Genomic DNA, 20,577 nt, shown 5'->3' with positions numbered 1-20,577 from the left:
GACACCTCGTATTATTGTCAAAGAGTATGGCTTAAATTAAACAAGTCATGAAAACCATTTCAGAACCCAAGTGCATCCAGTCACTTTATTTCTTTCAATATTTAACTAAACCAGTACTACAAATGCATGATCATGTAACCCAAAATTGTGACCTTGCACGGAAAACGTATGTTAATGCTTATCCGTTAAACAGTATGTCATTCATCCATTAGCAACTACCCCCAAAATGTTAGAAACATTGTGCAACCATTAGCATCTCATTCAATGAGCCGCAAATTAAACTAATCACAGTGCAGGATTTATGTCAAGTTAACTTAATCAACCAATTAGATGGTAAGAAATCTGTATCCTGGTTTGATAAGGGATTACATGATTGGATCTCTTTAAAATCTTAATTCAAATTTCATAATATCTGATTGGTCGAATTTAATAGTATTTTTATTAGTATTTGGAAATGTATTCACATAATTATATAAAGTTCACTTAAATTTAGCCTATTGTTCTTTTAAAATTAGTAGTCACTATTTTTTTACACCTATAGGTGAAGGCACTGCTTGCCTGAAACAACTCTTGCTGACTGCAGACATGATCGTTTAATACAATCTTTTGATTTGAGTCTAACAAAGTTGAACTGAACTAAAATGAACTAAACTGAACAACGAGACTGCTTTCCACTTTGGGGATTGCAACAAATTGGGAATTACAAGATATCACGAGCAAGAAGAAGGTCTAGTCTTGTATATGAATGTAAAACACAGGCACACAAGTCTTCATGTTAAATGCAGCATTGGGACGCACATTTCATGCCCTTATTTCTTGCATGTTTGGGACCTATGTTTGTGTAGTCATGCTGCACTTGATATCCCACAGGCAAGCTCTGCATTTAACAGATAGCAAGTGATTTGGAATTGCAAAATATCATGCATGAGCAAGAGGTGACATGTGAGGTAACCTTTCTCAGCTCCTCACGTCGTCTTGTACTTTGTTAAAGTTCAATATTTTGCCACATCTTGAAGGAGGAGCTGTCAATCACGTCCCTCATCAAAAGCAAGACTTTTAATTGTAGTTGAAGGTCACTGCTTTTTAAATCCAGTGCATCTATGTATTTACTGACAGCCTCTGTAGTGTTTCCTTCCTCCTCTAGTTGCCTGTGATTTTAAAACAAAATTTGATCACTGTAATGAAACCAAAATGCCAGACCACTTTTTGACCATTTCAACTTCCCTTTTTCAAAGAAATTACAATGGCTCTAGATTTCAGACAGTTTAAGTCCTTACCATGGTGGAAAATATACTTCTTTCATAAAACCAGACTTCCCCGCATGTGGACAATTGCCACATATAATTATAATAAATTAATTTATTACTGGCCTGTGATTTTTGTGGCAGCATGAAATTCTCACTCCATTTTTTACAATCTCTAATGAACTCCAATCTTCTCACATTGTGGTGACTAGCTAAATGCACTTGTATCGGTTTTAGATTTAGTGCTTATTGACTCATCGATCTGTACAAACCTTCCATTCTTGACAAGCGTATCATACAACTCCAACTCGTCATGAGACATCAGGCACTCGCATTTTAGGATATTGACATTTTTAGACACATGTATCCTCCTTGGACAGCAACTATAAGTGTTTCTGGTGATAAAGAAATGACCAGACCCTTAACAATGACAAAAATGTACTCTTTATCTATTTTGTTGTCACCTGAAATTGCTGTTTTGTAATATCACATTTTTAAATTATGAGATGAATGTCGCAACAGCAAATTGGAATGTTTTGCAGGGATATAGGCCCATTAAAAAATAAATGGTCAAAAACAATAGTGAACAATGTTCATTGGAGTAAATGTTGAAGTAGTCGAAATGTCCCAATTTAACCCTTTGACGTCCAAACCGGCCTAAACTGGCCAGACTGGGGAACCTCTGGGAGTCAATGGGTTAAATCTTAAGGGACCACTTGTGGGAAATATGATAATGCACTTCACTGCATTGTCTATCACAAGGCAAATAAAAACAACCTTTTAATGAAAACAGCCCTAAACTTACCCAAGGTCATCAGCCAAAGTAGTGAGACCTGATGATGACGAATCTTGCTTTCCAATTTGCAACAAAGCAAATTCCGTCTCTAAGCTGTCTTCAGCTTCTGGCTCTGCATTGAGGGCCTCAAGCTCTGCCAATGATACATGGGAATCAGGAGCTGTTGGACTTGAGCAGAGGCTAGGTTTTATCTCTATAGGAGGGGATGTTTTCACAGGACTTGGTGTACACAAATTTACCACTTCAGTAATATGTATCGGTGCAGGAGTCTGTGGATAAACAATTCATCAGTGCACGTTAGAAACAGCGAAAATGTAACCCTTTGTGATGCAGTATACATAACTGCATGATGGGAAAAAAAGGAGTTTGACATTTCTGCATATACTTCAAGTATCATTCTGAAAATGACTTCTGCACAGCTTTTTTCAACACATTTAAATTTCAAAATATTGGTCAAGTCCTAAATTAGAATGAAAGGTTGAAGCCATTTTTGAGTAAATTTAATTTAAACTGTGAAGAACTGCTGCTGCATATTGTCTGCTTAAATCAACTCACTATACAAGATATTTTTATGACTGACATTTCAGCAACATAATTATTCATTTGTGATTAACAACTAAAATACAGTGCCAGACTGTTAAAAAAGTCAGTTATTCTTCAATTAATTTGAATTCTAGTAATCACTAAATCCTTATCAATTGTTATTCAAGTTTATGGCTGTTAAGGAGATAGTACAACATTAAAATAAGTTACTGGCAAACCTTGAAAGACTTTTCGGCAACACAACCAGCTGGAACATGTATTGGCACTGGAATCTGTGGGAAAAAAATATTATCATTGGAAGTTCACCATGTGATGCATTAACATAATATCTGACAGGAGAAAAAGTAGTTTGACACTTTCTGCACAGACTTCAAATATGGTTTTGAAAATGACTTCTGTGCAGCTTTTTGATCATGTTAGAAAAACTAACTAAATTTGCCTGTACAATCAAATTTTGCCACAGTACAACTCCTAGAAATAAACATGTACACTCAACATCGGCAACTCATTCTGCTTGTTGCAATATATTGCCCAGTTGTCTGCATTAAATTTCAAAATAATGGCCAAGCCCTAAATTAGAATCAAACTAAGAAAGAAAAAAGGTTGAGGACGTTCTTGTCCAAATTCCATATAAACTGTGAACAAAAGCTGCTGCATATCTTCTGCTTACTCAACTCAATCTGATAAAAAGTGATTGTTTAATGGAGATATAGTTTTTCAGTGAGTGATTAACCCATTGACCCCCGGGGGTTCCCCATTGATGAGTAAAATCGTCTGGTGTTAGACAGAGTAAAGTCTGGCCAGTTTTAGGCTGGTTTGGGTGTCAAAGGGTTAAGGTATGTACAGTATTTTCTTGTGGCTCCTTTTCGCAACATGTTCACTTGTATCCAACAAGGAATCCAGGAACTAATAAAATAAACCACCAGACTGTTAAAAGCTGATTTCTATTCTTACTAGTAATGGCTTTAATCACAAATTGCCCTATCTTAGCTCAGGAAAATTAAACAGAGAGAACTTTACCACATGCTGTGCCTTACATGTATAACCCAAAACTATGGTTATCATGCACAGTACAACAATAAAACAACTCGGTGACAAACCTTAACTGAATTTCCAGGTTGAAATCTTGTTGTGTCCTGTTTTTGAGGGATGAAGTACTTTTCACAATCAATTTTTGCTTGAATTTTCTGCTTGGCACTCATGTTCTCTCGGCTGATGGGCATCATTTGATGCAATCCTTTTGCATGGAAGTTACTATCAGTGGGTTGGAGCTGCTTCAGTGCTTTGGCTTCAGCTGCCATTAAATTCTGAGCACGAACAACCTGGATATGAATTTTAAAAACTGAATGAAAGCTCTATTGGTGCTTTGATCTTACAAGTCAGGTTCAGGTACAGGTAAAAACTTAAGTTTATTCCCAGGAAGCTCTAAGTTTCACTTATATGTGCCTTGAATTAACAATTATTATTAGCAAACCCAAGATTTTCCTTAAAATACAAGAAACAAAAGCCACTACTGCTAAATATTATTTAAGTCTTATTCAGTTATTCGCTACTTGCACAATCCCATAATACACCTGTATTACCCCCCCAAAACCTTTGCATAACCATTGTTTGCAATTTCTCCTGGGACATGAAAATGTCCCAAGAGAAGTCGAAAACAATGCCTATGCAGATTTTTGGGGGGGTAAAAGAGGTGTATTATGGGATTTGTGCAAGTAGTGAATTATCAGTGTTATTTCATTTGGTCTAATAACCCAAGATCTTGTTTTAAAATGTTTGTTAGCATTGTTAGCAGCTGCTCTCGAATGTTGCAGTTTTGTAGTACATAATATATAGTGCACTCTTATTGGTGGTTCAAGCCAATGCACACATTTTAATATTATTTACTTCATAAATCTTACTCTGGCTTGGATGGCTTCTTTTTCAGGGGAGGTATTCAGTTCTGTTGCGTCCACTGCCTCCTGAGAGTACATTAAATCGTGATCGCTGATACCAAATATATCTGCAATTAATTATGCATAAGAGAAATAACAGTTTAGTATAATTATGACTGCCTCCACTAAGTAATTTGTTGTGACTGTAATGGAACATACCCAAAGAGTAGAGAAAGGCAATGTGTTTGTTAAGTTCTTCATCTGTCTTCCTGTGCTGTGCATGCATCTGCTCCAGCTGCATTTGCGTCTTAGATGTATATGGATCATCCAATGTGAACAAATCACGCAGCTCTTGTCTCGAAAAATATCTACAAGATAAATACCAGAACCCAGTTTAATACATTTGGGGGCTATAATTATGTCTTCATGCAACCTGACAGTATTGACTTTGCATTTCAGTAATTTATAATTTTATTATTGGTGGTAAATGGCACTAAACTTCTTTGAAATGAACTGCTGATAGAATAAAAAGATATCAAAGTATTTTATCCTCTGGGCTTCATCATCAGCCACCATGATGCTACTACTTTTGTTGGAATAGTTCTGAGCCTGAAAATCAGATGAAGTTCAGGAAAATTGTTATTGAGAGGTCCAGTCAATAGGATTGAATTAAATTGAGAGTGAAAGCTTGTCTTGACTGAGGATTGCACAAAGGTGAAAGAAGATTACATGTACGCGCGGGTACCTCAATAATTAGATCAATGCAAAAAAGCTCTCAGAAATTGCTCATGTTGTAATCATTTTACTCTTAACGATGCTCTCAGCTTGCATCAACTAATTTTCCTTTGCAAAGCCATGGTGAGCTGATCCGAGCCAAGTAATAGGAGTACTATAACTTTGCCCAGACTTTCATGTATTCAATTTTGATTGTATAAGTATAATACACTAACAAAAGACTGTTCACCTGAAAGGATTCTTGGACACACCAGTTGTCTGTTTCATGAGTGCTACTTTAAAGATCTGTTTCCTGTAGATTTTTTCCTCCAGTGTGCCACAGGTAATGAGACGGTAAATGATGACTGTCTTCTTCTGGCCGATGCGGTAAACTCTGTTCACAAAACAATGTAACTGATTGGCTCTTCTCAAAGTATCACATTATATATAATGTACATATGTGATACTGTAGATTGACTATTTATCAGTCTGATAAATAGTCAATCTACAGTATCACATATGTACTGATAAGTGGTAACAGGACTAAGTGGAGTGTGATTCACGAGTAATGTGACAAAACATAAATGAGCAGTGCAGACAGCACATACAAGACGAATGATATGATAAAATTATGAGCTTACTTATTTACTGGATTGTGCAACATATTGTACCCTAACTATAATAACATAACAGAATGATGATTGTTTAATCCATTTAAAACTACATAAACTTCAGCTGCTCAATTATTTGGTTAGCTAGCTTGTTTTATAGAATACATGTAATTAGGATAGTACACGCAATTCTCATTGGTCAATAGCTGTGTTTAGATGAGTATGGAAACACGGCTGTGGCATCACAAATTTTGATTGGTTATTATATGTTGTCAGCCGTGCCTTTTTGATTGGCTGGTAGGAAATATGAGCATGTATCAAGAAAATCTGTTTCAATCAAGAATTTTCCTTCATTTGTTTCCTTCATTTGTCAAATTATCTTTGAGAAATATTTTATAAAAGCAATAGAGCAATTTTTTCCGGGTTTCCATAGCCTCATCTAAACACGCGGAAAGTTGGGAGAATTCTGGACAGTTATGCAAACCCTCGACTGCATCTCGGGTTTGCATAACTGTCTTGAATTCTCCCAACTCCCCCTCGTGTTTAGGTGAGGCTATGGAAACATGGAAAACGTCCTCTATTGCTTAAATGGAGTCAAGTTTTAGTTTGCAATCAGTCTAATTGATATTGAAGTTACGACATAACCAGTCAGACACAAGAATGTTGTTATAGTCACAGATAAGAAAGGAACAGAGCTTTCAGCGAAAGAAACTACCGGTAGTTGACAACATTTTTCCTCACCTATCAACAGCTTGTGCATCTGTCGCTGGATTCCAGCTGGGATCAACTGTTTTGGATAACATTATTTATAAAATATCAAGAGGGATAAAGTGGAAAACTGTAGTGAATTAGAAGGGGCTATACATATATGAAAGAGTGCATGAGTTTCTTCAAGTTAGGGTTAACCATTTCACCCCTCAGAAGCAGCCCACATTGATGGGTAAAGTTGTCTGGTGTTTGACAGTAAAATGTTTAAGTGTCACTCTAAGGAGGGTGAGGGTTAAGAAAGCTGAAAAAAAATTGAAATCTTCTTTACTTCAATTTGTGAAATTATTAAATTTTTCATTTAGGCTATTTACTCTCCACACAAAAAGCTGCTAGCTAGAAATTACAAAGACTAATGGCCAAACATTGAGAGTGCAAGATGGTAGGGTGGGAGAAAGTTTCTTCTTCCCCCCCCCCCCCCTTCTCGTGGTTTGCAGCCAGAGATCTCTTGCATTCCGGAACAACTGAACCGCTAACTATGCAGGCTACATTGACTCAACCCTTTCACAGCCAATAGTGACTCTTTTTTAGATTTTACTCTGTCGCCCTCTTTGGGCATGAAAGGGTTAAAGTTGAACCAGAAGAAACCAAAAGGCCTTTACAAATGTTTTACTTGAAAGTACAATTGGCAACACCTTCAAATATACATGTATGTATCAGAGCAAAATTTGTTTGCATAAATTAGTTTGTCTTGATGTAATACAACAAATCACTTGACAATGAAATGGAACAATGGTGATAGTTTAATTAACTTACAAATCACAACACGATCTGCAGCAGTTAATGTAATCCCCACACCTCCAACCTGCAAAAGCAGAAAATGAGTCATTTTCACATAATTAAGATAATCCCCCTTCCTTGCTTTTTCTTCTACCCCACCGGTGGCTCAGTTGGTTGAGCATCAGGCGCTGCCATGCAGGAGGTTGAGAGCTCAACTCAGGCCAGACCAACACTCTGGATCTTAAAATACATGTAACTGCGGAGAAAGTACTGCCTTTGTAATTACACCCGCAAATAGTTACACTTTCAAGTCTTCTTGGATAAGGACTGTAAACCTGAGGTCCCATCTCATAGCCCTTGTTGGAAACCAAATAGTATGGGATGTTAAAGAACCCACTCACTTCTAGAAAAGAGTGGGGGACGTTGTGCCTGGTGTTGTGGTCTGACCTAATCTGGTTGGGGGCATCTTTCACTCCCTATATAAATACAGTAAGAACTGCATAACAGGCAGTCTGGCCAAAGTCCCCCACAAAAAGCATTGTGAATTAGTCCTGAAAAGCCCTGAGGGGATAGACTAATACCTTCACTTCGTGTCACAACCTTCATATACATTAGTACATCCTTGTACTATTCACCTGCATGCAGTGAGATTTGTGTCCAATTCAGGACTGTCGATATTACAACTGTGGTAATTGTAGTGTTTTAGTCATCATCATCAATAATATCAATTTTTATTTCTTAATACCCAATTATTCTCATGGAAGCAACTGAGTAAAATTGCCAGCTGCCATGAGAAGTGAATTGAAGTAGAGTACTTACATTTCTATACTAGCCACTCCCTTAAGAACATAATACTAGACCATTACTTCACAATATTGTTTTAGTGAATTTGGCCAGCATACTGCTTGTCATGCAATTCAAAAACAACGCGCAATTAATTTTAATTCAAGAAGTGAGAGATGTCCAGCGTCACAAACAAAGCCAGGCCATAACACCTGGGACTACCGGTATACATACCCTCCTGATCTTCACAAACAGTGAAATAGTAGGTGTCCAACCAAATTTTAACTCACTAGCATTATAGTGCTGTGAGACGAGGTCTCGGGTTTATAAAGTCATGTAGTTTTTATCCCAGAAGACTGGAAAATCAAATCAAATGTAACTGAAAAGACAGAATTTCCTCCTCTGTTATCTTAATCAAGACCCACCAGGCATTGAACCTGTGACCTCCTTCTAAGTAGCTCGCCACCTAACTAAAGTCACTCAACTGGTCTAAAACCAGCTAGAGATTGCACGCTGTAGATGAACAGCTTTATGATATTTATGAAATGCTCACTACTCTTGTTTTGATTCATGGATGCATTATTGCTATTTTCATGAGTTTGAAGCCAGTTAAAAGAAAAAAATTAATCCTCTCTGCATTTCTTTCTTTTTCGACAAGAGTATAACAAATGAGGTTGGATAAAATGACCCTTTCTATAAACCTGTGTTGTTAAAAGGAAACAAGAGTATGTTGGATCTGTCTGGAATGTGGTTATAAGGTGCTGTCGCTCATCCGTCTTTGAAACTGTCCCATCAATGCGAAGAACTTTGTGACCCTGGTAAGAAAAAAATTGAGTACAACTGAAAGACCTGCTGGGTTTTTGTTTTTTTTAAATGTCATCTTCTTATAAGAGCAAAGTAATTTGACAGTGGACAATCTTCAGATACTTTAAAATTCCAGCTGTAACAAAAGACATACTTTTCAATTGATCAATTATAGGGTCAATTACAAACACTAACTTGAACCTAACAATAATAATAATTATTATTATTCTTACAATATATATTATAATTATTATTATAATTATAATGTGCATGTTCATCAAGTACAATAATAATAGTACATGTACTGTTATTATAATTGTTAGAACGAACAGCACAACAACACTAATAATAATCTGGCTTATCATAACTTTCATACCCTGTGAGTGATAACTCGTTGAATGATGTCCAACATCTTTCTGGACTGGCTAAAAACGAGGCATCTGTGTCCTTCAGACTTAAGATTGTCCAGCAGAGCAACCAAGAAAATCATTTTACAAGACTCTTGTGTAAGTACTGTTTCAGAAACTCCTCTACCCTTTGGCTGGGAAGCAAATGATGACCCTTCATCATCATCATCTGCAGATGATGACGAGCCCAAATTAGCAAGCCTAAAAAATAGTAAAATTTAATGTTATTAAGTGGGACTCGCAGCAGTTTCTAAAGAATTAACCTTTTGACTCCCAAACCAGCCTCACTTACTTACTCACTCTGTCTAATGCCAGACGATTTTACTCATCAATGGGGAACCCCCAGTAGTCCATGGGTTAAATGCCCCTGTTTGTTAGCCGCCATATTTACATTTTGTGTAGAAATGTGTGGTTTTGTGGTAGTGGTAGTTCGTTGTGTGCTTTAATGTCTGTTAGTTAAGTAATTAAGTATAATTTATTCACTTTCTTTTTCAAGTATTTAAGGTAAAAGTGGTCATTCTTAGTTCACTTTCATTTTTCTTTAAAAGTTTCTTCACCTCCATCAGGTTTAAAAGTCAGCTTTTTTATGCTTTTTGGAGTAGCATCTGCTTTAAATAAAATTAATGTGTTTTTTAGTCACGTTGTCATTTTGATATTTATGTCACTTTGTAACTTTTTATTTAATACCGGTAACTAGTTTTAACCAATTGCAGTCCTTCATCTCACCACCAATGTCTGTGGTCACCACATTTTTGAAACAAAGTGTGTTAGAGGTTCCAGTTAACATGCTGGGGTATCAGACACGTTAGGACAACCACCTGCTTATTTCCTCCAATTTTCAGAAAAAAGGAAAGAAACCTCTTGTGTGAGCTATGGAGGTGCAGGGCTGGCATAGTGGTGAGAGCACTTGCCTCCCACCAATGTGATCCAGGCTTGGCGTCATGGGTGGGTTGAGTTTGTTGGTTCTCTACTCTACTCCAAGAGGCTTTTCTCCTGCTACTCCGGTTTTCCCCTTTCCTCAAAAGCCAACATTTGATTTGATTTGGGTTAATTTGTTGATTTCAGGTTACAATGTCCCCGTTTAGTTTTCCAGCTCTAGAAGACTAGACATTTAAATAAAGTTCCATTCCTTTCATTTCCTTTCCTATACTGATCATCTACTTTCAAACCTGTCTTCTTCATCTAATCCCAGCTGCTCACAGGCCAATGTGGACAAAAGGCGAGGATGATCACAAATATGCTTTAAAACATTTAATTCAACCAAGGGTGAACGATTGCTCATCAACAACTACAAGATAAGAACACAGAAGAGAAATCCGAGTCAATGAGTAATATGTAATCACATGGGTCCAAGGGCAATATTAAGGATTAATTTCACAAGTATTTTCAAATTTTTCACAAAATTGGCCAAGTCGTGAAATGATGAGGGCAATTTGGCAAACTTTGAAAACATAAGTGAAATTAATAGTTAATTGCCCTAGAACCAAAAATATAAGAACATATTCAGCCTGGCAAAGAGAAATAGGTTCTTACACAAATAACATCACAAATAAGTTGACCAATGACATCTACGACCGGAGTTCTTATAAATAGTACTGGTATCTACTGAGTAGACATTACACAAATCACTTGACTCTGAAGATGACTTCCGCTCAGGTTGTGGAAACATCATTCAGTGTCATCTCAAACAGTCCTTCTCAGGACTACACTTACCCGGACGATCGTACCTTACTTAATATTATGATATAACTGATCCTGAGTTCAAACCATGTACAACATTATGTATTTAGTAGTACAATATTTCTGCCAATGGATACACTAGGACAACCTCTGAAAAATAAGAATCTATTAAAAACCTAATCAGCCTGAATTGTGTAAAAACTACCCTAAATACAAGAACCTGTTCAGCCCGACAACAAAATTCTAGGTTCTTATATGCTGGGTTCTACTGTTAGTATTTTATGTTTGATCAGATAATTCCTACCTATTTGTGACCTCTCTATAGTGTTTGGCAAACATGCCCGATAACAACACTTGTTTGCTTTAACCTGGGTAGACTGATTGCAGTCCCTTCTGAGTCAGTCGAACTGCCCACTGTGGTCAGTCACGCAAGCAAGCCTAGCGGAGAATGGTGATAGAGGGAATCTCCTTTCTCCCCTTCGCTCACTTGCGTGACTGACTAAAGTGGGTGGTTTGACTCACCCAGAAGGAACTGCGAGCAGTCTATAGCCTGGGCTTTAATCTTATGTAACCATGCAATATAATACCCTGGGATAACAAAAGTTCAAAGATGTACTCTTGTATGGTAAGTTACCTCTTTCACTCGCTCAAGAGTCAAAAAGTCTCCGTAAATTTTTTGCTGAGTGTCTGACATACAGAGCCAAACAATGAAATCATTCTTCCGAGTCAACTGTTCAGGAGCCCTGAAAGGTTGGAAAAAAACCAGAGTTAAAAAATAAGCAAATTTATTTTTTTCTCAATGAGCAAGCGGGCAGAGTTCTCCAAATCCTGCAATCTGATTGGCTCTGGGAGCGGGCAGAATTCTTCTATCTTGCCTGCCAACCCGGGGCAGAATCCCAGCCCTGGTTGGGTGAGCTTGTATGATGACCTTAAATTTCAAATTTTTTTGACACCGAATCTGCTTATAAACAGACTGATTGGCTCTGGGAGCGGGCAGAATTCTTCTATCTTGCCTGCCAACCCGGGGCAGAATCCCAGCCCTGGTTGGGTGAGCTTGTATGATGACCTTAAATTTCAAATTTTTTTGACACCGAATCTGCTTATAAACAGACTGAAGTTACTTTTCATTAGACAAGAGGTTTGAAAATGTAATTCAAATAAAAATATTTCTCTTTGAAACCTTCAGTTTGTAACTTGCTTTAATTCTGCATTTGCTATTAAGCATGGTGCGAGTCAACAATAATAATTTTAAAGTGATTCAGAGAACCAGGAATGGATAAAGAGAGGAAAAAAGTAAATATGTTATTTACCAGCTCAGGGTTGGTCAGCAAAAAAATGTGACCTTGGTCACAGTTTTTCGCTATACAGACCTTCCAGCTGGCAAATAACATACATACAAAGAAATTGTTTTACTTTCAACTTGAACTTGCCTTGAAAATGTTCAGCAAAATTTATTCTGATTATGAGATCTTGTGATAAATTTCATGCTGGTATTGCATGACGACATGTTCCCTTTAAGTAAATAACAATATTTAAGGAGGCTCGAAAGGTCTTCTGCTTAGCAAGTGTGCATAAGCTATACATGAAATATACTGATGCCGGTTGCTGCAACTGATGAATCGAATTGGAAATCCACAAAATGAAAATGTGACCAAAAATTGCAGAAAACCAGAAGTATGTCTTGTGAGATATGATTTAACAGCATCTCTGAAGGCAAATCCAGTGACCTACCCTGAGCAAGACTTCTGTACTATTTCTGCATATTTACTTAACTCTCAACAGTGATGACATAGTATAGTCAAGGAAAGCGTGACACTTAGCTAAGGTGACCTGTCAAACTGTAAGTAGATCAGTTACTTGCCTAGAAGCTTGCTTTATGGGGAAGGAATTGCAAGTTGACCCAGTTTGGTTTGTTCATACAGAAACTGGCTTTAATTGATTTTTATTGGCCAACTGTGTGCACTGTGTCTTTCATTGGATATTACCTGGCTTGAACGTCTGAATTTTTTTTGTCGTCTGACTGAGTAGAGTTATCAGTCTCGTCAGTATTCTCTTTCTTACTCTCCAACACCATGGCTTTTGTTCTTCTTAAGAAATGTGGTGCAATTAATTTACGAAGGCTTTCTGACATTTCCATTCCAATACGTTTTTCATAAGCAGAGGCATCTCTTTCTCTTGCCTAACACAAAGCAATTTAATAGATATTATTATACATTGGTGTCAACAGCTCAATTTTGATTGGCAAATAAGCACGCAGTTAATTCTTGCTTGCTCTGTTTCTCTTATGTCATACCTTTAGACATTAGATTTTATATACATGTATATGTAGAATTCATGTCATACCTACAGACAATAGTTTTATGCATGCAGAAGTGACATCACCTAACACACTAACCAGCAGTTCAACAGTTTTGTCATGGCAGAGCTCAGCTCAGGAATATGCATAATAAAACAATAACACAAACTTTGGCCTTGATAATTATCATTATCATGCAAAAACCGAATCCAATAATTATAATTTTTAAATAGCTGTACCATATAATACTAACTTTCTAGCTTACTGTATGACTTTGTATAAAAAATTTACATTTTTATTTTCTTCCGAAACTGAAGTGCATTTTTTACAAAAAAATAATTTTGTAAAGGGAAGGCATTTTTACATAAAAATGCTGCTTTCTCTCATAAAAAAGCAGTGTTCTTACATGGACTATCACAGAATATCCAGTAGAACTTGCTGCATTACCAACACTCAAAAAGGTCTCAAAAACTCAGACTATAACATGCAGTATTTATTTTATTTGGAAATGTTTAAAAAATCAATCAAAGCAAGAACTAACCCGTATTATTGGATTTTCATATTCTTGTTTAAAAGTTCTGGATGTGCCCAGTAATTTTCCTTCACATACAAAATCAAACAATGACCACATTTCCTGTGAAAGAGATAAGAGCAAAACAAACGTCAAGTAAAAGCAATAAAACCTGGATTTAATAAACATAAAAAATTCCTATCAAGCAAAAAAAATACAAACCCAATAAAATATGTTCACTTACCCTGAGGTTGTTTTGAATGGGTGTTCCTGTCAAAATAAAATGGTTCTTTGCGGGAATCAATCTAATATTTTTACTTGTTTTTGTTGTGTTTTTAATCTTGTGGCCTTCATCTAAGATGATGTAATCCTTAAAGGAAAACCAAACAAGCCATGTATGATTACATCTTTATTAACCTTTCATAAAAACAAAGCCACAATAATTGTTATCATTGATTAAAGACAGAATAATGTTAGTGTACTCATCCTCATTATCAAATTTAACAATAATTGCATGTTTGTATAAATTTATGTTCTGAATTAAACAGAAATGTTCACTACTGTGTTGCAAAGTGGAGGTTGCATGGGTGTCTGAGAAATCCAGGATCTCCTCCTAGGTAAAAACTCCTTCATGACTGGCAAATACTGACAACCATGTTGAAGAAGAAGGAGGCAGGCACCCATCAAACTGATAAAACCAGTGGAAAGACAGTGGGAGAAATGTAGAGGGAAGAAAACCATCAACCAAAGGAACAAAGTACATGTATGTAAATGTCAAAATGATTCAAGTCTAGTAAGCAACAACTCTGTCAGTTAAAGCTGCTTTAAGGTTAAAGCTGCGTAGCTGGTGGTTCTGTTTGTGGAACGAGAGAGATTTCAGGTGGCAAAGATGCTTGAAGGCTAGGGCTGAATGCCACGCTCCGCAACAACAAAACTGCCAGCTACTCAGGCTATACATTAACGAGCACATGGGAGGATGACATGGGCACACATCTTGTTCTACTCTGCAAAGCAAGTGTTTTCTGTATAAACTCACCCATTTAAACTCATTTCCATTGGAAGTTGTTCCCAAATTTTCATAGCAAGTTACTACTAACCCTAAAGGGAAAAAAACTAATTATTTTCTTACATGAGTACCATAAACACCAACAGATAAGCCAAAAATTGACTCTAGAAATCCGGGGTGCGGCTTATCTGCAGGAACATTTGATAAAGGCTGCTTCCGGTGTCCAGTTTTCCTTCTTTGTGTTGAATCTAATGCCTGGTTACTACGCTACGAACGTTCTGCACAAGTTCTTGGATTTCATTTTTCAAAGGGTGCCGACAAAAACTCGATGGCACGGATTTCCGCCATCCTTAGGGGCTAAGGGTGCAGATAAAAAAGAACGACCCGCAAGAAGACTTTTATTAAAAGACTTTGGATTTCTTTGGATTTCTTTCAAAAAATGTTTTTTCCAAAATTTGAGCTGCTAAATTCAGGGTGTGGCTTATCTGTGGGTGTTTACGGTAACCTTTATTTAAATTAATGAATTCATAATCAATCACAGAAAAAAATGAAGGGTTAGTCATTTATGTTAACTATTGCCCAGTTGCCTGTTACAGACAAAAACTAACACAAACAAAAATAAACTCCCAGCATATCATTACCATATGTCACTGCATGCATACTTATATCATTATTAATTTTATTTTAATATGAAATAAAATACTGGCAGTCATTTGGTGGCAGTCAGCTTCACAATACTGTAGCCAACAGAGGTGTGTGAGAAAATCACACCAATTTAGAGTATAATGCTGCGAGCTGTAAAATAAATTGAAGAAATTTAGACAGCCTACCGTATGTTGTCAGACAGACGCCATGTTTCTTTTGAACTTTCCGCAAATTTTTTTCTCTTTCTGTTTTGTTGCTGCCGTGGAACAACTTCACTCGAATACCTGGGGCCCTACAAATATTGGAAACTTAATCCGAAAAACCATTAGCAACAACCATGGGATAAACAAGAGATAACAAGGAATGTTATTAATTGTGTACCATTTATTGAATTCTTTTTCCCAATTCGTGAGCAAAGACACTGGCATAACAATCAAAGCTGATTTGATCAATCCAGCATCAAACATTCCTGCCAGAAATGTTACCACTTGAACTGTCTTCCCTAACCTGAAAAAAGGGATTTTTTTAATGGGCTATCTCAAATAAAGCAAATGCATGCAAAAGTGAATAATGAATAAATAAATGTGGATGTGACATAACATATGCATTTTCACATGCAAGCAGATTCAATCTTTTTTTGTCCATATTTGGGCATAAAATTGGAGTCCTAAAATCGCCAGCTTTGTTCCAAGGAAAAGAGTTGCAAGTTACATGCTTCAAGGACATGGGCTTCTAGCACAATTTAATCTATTACAACAAATGCAAAGGGAGTCAGGGTGGATTTCATGCTGGTGCAAGTGTTGTTGAGTCAGAGGCTGTGGGTGAAGGAGAAAAATCTGATCTAGTGAGGTGATTTCAAGGGTGCTGAAGGTGGAGGTAGGAAGAAGGAAGACATGGAGGTCCAGGATATCGAGGGGTCAAGGTGGTTGTGGAGAAGCTGGATTGTTTTGGTGTTGAGGGTGAGGAGAGGGCTGGAGGACAGGACGATCTGGGGAAGATACACCACGGCATCAATGGAAAGGTCGAAGTGGTTGTCGAGAAGTTGGTTAATTTTCTTGATGATGATGGTCTTAAGAGTGGCGAGGAAGTGTGGAGAAGGAGATGCAGTCTTGAGTAGTGAGGAGTGGGTTGAGGTTCCTGGTTTGAAGGCTCAGGATAGGAGGAAAGTGAATAGGGAGGTGACAGTTGTGGGAGGGCTGATGCATAATCTTGTGGAGGATGGGATGTCAGAGCCGGAGATCAATAGACTCAATAGTGGGTCATATGTAGTCGTGGACAGCTTGGGGCTCATGAGGAAGAAGAAAGATAGCAAATTTGAGAAAAAGTAACCCAGGTGGCAAAGAAGGATTCAGAGAAGAGCATATGGAATGCCAACAGGATTTGGGAGGGCTTGAGGAGATGAGGAAGGAGATTCAGTGTTTAGGAGGAAAGTGAAGGATTGGTTGAATAGGAGTTACCAGGTTGCGGTGAGTTCAATGTGGAATAGGAACATCCAATCTAGGAGGATGAAAATTTGGTGATTTGTAGACAACTATATGAAGGTTAGACAGAACAACTTGTTCAAGAATAATCAAAGTCAGTAGTATAAAGAGTTAGGGGGCAAGGTGAACTCAGGGCTGACCAAAGCATCAAATGCAGGGGAGCGGTATATGGTCGGTGGAGAATTTAATGGCAACAACAGCTAGAAGCTCATCTGAAAATATAAATTGAATAATTTCAGGGAGTTCCCCATTGATGAGTAAAATCGTCTGGTGTTAGAGTAAAATGCTCTGGCACTAGACAGAGTAAAATATTAAGTCTGGCTGGTAATTAGGCCAGTTTGGGTGTCAAAGGGTTAAAGGGTTTTAATTTTGAGCTTTTTTCAAGGGAATAGTGAGAGAGAAAGGAAAATAGTGTCTTGAGTATTACCAGTACATCTTCCAGAAAACTTTGGCCATTATGCAAGGGACTAACGAAGGGTATGAAAACATGAAAAAGCACTATGTAACTTTAATACCAGTAGCCAATTATTGTTTTGTTCATTAAATGTGTATGTCTATTAACTCTTGAGTTTCAATTCTACCATTGCTAATCATTGCTAATTATTAACCTTCTACCTGAACCTTCCTTGTGTATCTTTCAATGAATTGTTATAATCTACTTGATTGATTTCTCTTCTTGGTACGAGATTAGCATATAATTGTACTTGCATTAATTCATTATATCTTCAATAAATAACTACGACGAACACTAGTACTCACCCCATGTCATCTCCCAAAATACCTCCTTTGCTCTGTTTGTAAAGTCGCCAGAACCACCGGATTCCTTCAAGTTGGTAAGGGTATAGTAACTTGTACATTTCTGCTGGAAGGAAAAAGCCATCACCAACTTCCCACGTTTGATCACCTTCCTCATCGTCATCATCATCATTCTCCGTTTCTTCTTCTTTGTATTTTTGTATCACTTCCTTTGTAACAATAGTTTAAAGTAAGACTACTGATAACAGCTTGCATTGGCAAAATATCACCAGGTAAATAAGTCTTGTTGCAGACTGTTCTACACCAGCAATTATTTGTTATCCCAGATGTTGGCACTCAGATGTTCTGTTCCAAGATTGCTACAGTTAACGGTCCTAAATATGCTAAGACTATTTGACATGATCAACAATGATTGCATCTAGCACAGTTTTGGTGACTAAAGTCAATCTAATGACACCTTTAGAGATTTCATCAGCATGGTTATTTACCTTGAGTTTTTCAATCTTTTTCTGAAGCTTCTCACTTTGACGTATAGTGTAAGCTTTCTCCAACAAACCCAATGCTTTTTCCAGGTTTCCTTGCCTTGACAGTTCTTTGGCTTTCGATATTAATGTATTGAATTTTGCCTTAAGTTCATCTGCAAAAGAAGGAGGGATGCATTTTTCTTTCAATAGAATAATATTTAATTAAATTATTGGAGTGTAACTTGAAGTGCTATCATGTAGACTCTTCTAATCCATGTAAGCATCAATAATAACAATAATAATAATAATAATAATAATAATAATAATAAGTAGAGTACTAATAAGTCTGGAGTACCCAGAGAAAAACCTCTCAGAGCAAAGTAGAAACTAACCAACAAACTCAAACTACATAATTATGATATCAAGTCTGGGAATTGAACCGCTGGGTCACACTGATGGGAGGCTAATGCTCTCACCACTGTGCCAGCCCTCCTTCCTTCCTACTTGTAATGGGCATGGGCCCACAAAAGGATAGAGAAAAACATTGAATTGCTATGTCTACCAATAAAATAGAAAAAAAGGTAAAGAAGTTAGTACAGTACGGTGTAATGCCAAGGATATTTCTTTTGGGGACACGATGCAAGCAATGACTACATCGCCCTATAATCCACTGTCACTGGACACCACACCATAAGACACAATTTATCACAAGACGGTACAGGCACAGGCAGCCCAGGCTCGGGAAAAGGAAAAGCTGGAAAGTAATAATTATTTCTAGCTTATCTCACATGCTAGAAATTACTTTCCAGCCTTTCCTTTACTTATGTACAAGTGACAACCCAGGAAGCTGAGAAGGCCCTTAAATCGTGTTAATGGGGGCATAGTTTTTCAGTGAGTGATTAACCCATTGACTCCCATGGGTTCCCCATTGACGAGTAAAATTGTCTGGTGTTAGACAGAGTAAAAGTCTGGCCGGTTTGGATGTCCAACTGTTAAATCAGCAAATAACCACATAGGAAGTGAAAAAGTCACCAGAACAATGAAGTACAGCTTTTTTATCAAAAACTTTTCTGTGAAAATATCTTTTTCAGTTTGTTATTGGGATTCTCATAGAAATCCTTACAATTTTTTTACCCTCCAACCCTGGGCTGCCAGTGGTGCAAATAGTTATGAGCCAGTTGCACAATATAATTATTGGTCTGTGTATGTAAACGTTTATAGTATTTTTATTCATCTCCTTGAGGCATTCCAAAGTCAATGTTACAAATCACAAAGCAACTGAGTGGAGAATACAAATTATTCAGAGGAAGACCCAAAGGTTAAAATGGGGCTACAGTGTATTTATTCCAGTCATTGGTAAGCCTCACATTTAAACCAACTGAAGTAGATTTTGCTCTTGGGCGAGTGAAAATAGAATTCTGGTGATCCAGTGGGTAATTACAAGTGACATTAGCCTCAGTAATCTTGTTAACGATACTTTCCAGTAAGACATACATGTAAACATTGTGCACCTATTGGGCAAGTGATATTTCAGTGGGAGCAACTGAAAACCAGGGGCAGATCCAGGGTTTTTTTAAAGAGGGGTTACACCACTAGGGAATGGCAAAGCTGACTGGTGACGTGTTTTTTTTTTGTTTTTTTTTTCTTTTGCAGAATACCAGTTGTATTGGAAAGCCGCATGTCATCTCTCCCGCTAAATCCGACCCTGAAAACTGAAATGTACTGGCCCACTGGGCAACTGAATTTCAATTTTCTTTTCCTCCCTGTCTTCAGCAGGATGCCTGGAAAAGACTTCGCCCAAGACGAGTTGTCACAGTACATCACTTCGGAAAAGATTCAAATCCCCATGCTCGAGCATAATGATGTCAGTAATGACCAGTCCTCTATAATTTGTTTTCTATGTTTTCATGTTATCTTAATCCATTTAGGATACTGTGAGCCAATCCATTATTGATGAGACATCGCACCACGGCCGCAACCAGAACTGAAAGACAGCATATGTACAGTGCATCTGTTTGCTCGCAAGACAACAGCAAGAGTAACCCCAATCTTACATCGATCTTAACCTCTGCATAACCGTGAACAAACCTTGGACCGATGATAGCTCCGGATCGTGAGAAATACTGAGCCTTGTGAGAGACTTTGTTGTTTCCTCGACTTCAACCATAGTGAGAGAAGTGATTTGCGTGATCAATCAACCCGCAGCCCGAGCTTCTCCGTGGAACATTTCAAAGATGGCGCCAAGATTAAAAGACCATGTGATCATGTGACATCCCCAGTCCTCCCGCCTTAGACCAGACGTGGATAAAAAACATCCATGGATGCGTTTTTGCACTTTTTTTTAGCACAATTTGAGCAGATCAAACAAAATCTGGTAAAAATCGAGGTATTTTCAAAGGACAGTGTCAAGAGAAAATTTCCTTATCGCATATATGTCTTTTTGTTCCATTTTTTAATGAAATCATTGCATCATAGTA

General features: G+C 37.4%; 1 protein-coding gene across 1 annotated transcript; it reads right to left on the bottom strand.

The window, feature by feature from the left end:
* Positions 1 to 60: 60 nt before the first annotated feature.
* On the bottom strand, positions 61 to 20,334 carry LOC137976203 (DNA excision repair protein ERCC-6-like). Its single transcript, XM_068823502.1, has 23 exons — positions 20,189 to 20,334; positions 18,125 to 18,273; positions 17,640 to 17,845; positions 15,781 to 15,906; positions 15,585 to 15,691; positions 14,785 to 14,846; positions 13,993 to 14,118; positions 13,779 to 13,871; positions 12,927 to 13,120; positions 11,576 to 11,684; positions 10,431 to 10,549; positions 9,231 to 9,462; positions 8,752 to 8,865; positions 7,304 to 7,352; positions 6,524 to 6,569; positions 5,422 to 5,565; positions 4,677 to 4,825; positions 4,485 to 4,585; positions 3,684 to 3,905; positions 2,802 to 2,855; positions 2,050 to 2,309; positions 1,517 to 1,639; positions 61 to 1,148 (listed from the first exon to the last, which is right to left on the bottom strand). Exons 1-23 carry the CDS (start codon positions 20,265 to 20,267, stop codon positions 986 to 988), a joined length of 3,027 nt encoding a protein of 1,008 aa, XP_068679603.1. The 5' UTR covers positions 20,268 to 20,334; the 3' UTR covers positions 61 to 985.
* Between the last annotated feature and the right edge of the window lie 243 nt (positions 20,335 to 20,577).

The sequence above is a fragment of the Montipora foliosa genome, chromosome 11, assembly GCF_036669935.1.
Source record: "Montipora foliosa isolate CH-2021 chromosome 11, ASM3666993v2, whole genome shotgun sequence".
Lineage (NCBI taxonomy): Eukaryota > Metazoa > Cnidaria > Anthozoa > Scleractinia > Acroporidae > Montipora > Montipora foliosa.
The sequence above is the reverse complement of the archived record's forward strand: the minus strand, read 5'-3'. Positions and strand labels throughout refer to the sequence as shown.

What these genes read in the sequence shown, in the direction of transcription:
- LOC137976203 (XM_068823502.1), bottom strand. Translation starts at nt 20,267, where the DNA reads ATGGTTGAAGTCGAGGAAACAACAAAGTCTCTCACAAGGCTCAGTATT. An exon ending in GGAGCTATCATCGGTCCAAG is followed by an intron (nt 18,274 to 20,188) that starts GTTTGTTCACGG and finishes CTTCTTTTGCAG; the next exon opens with ATGAACTTAAGGCAAAATTC. An exon ending in ACGCTTGTCAAGAATGGAAG is followed by an intron (nt 1,149 to 1,516) that starts GTTTGTACAGAT and finishes TTAAAATCACAG; the next exon opens with GCAACTAGAGGAGGAAGGAA.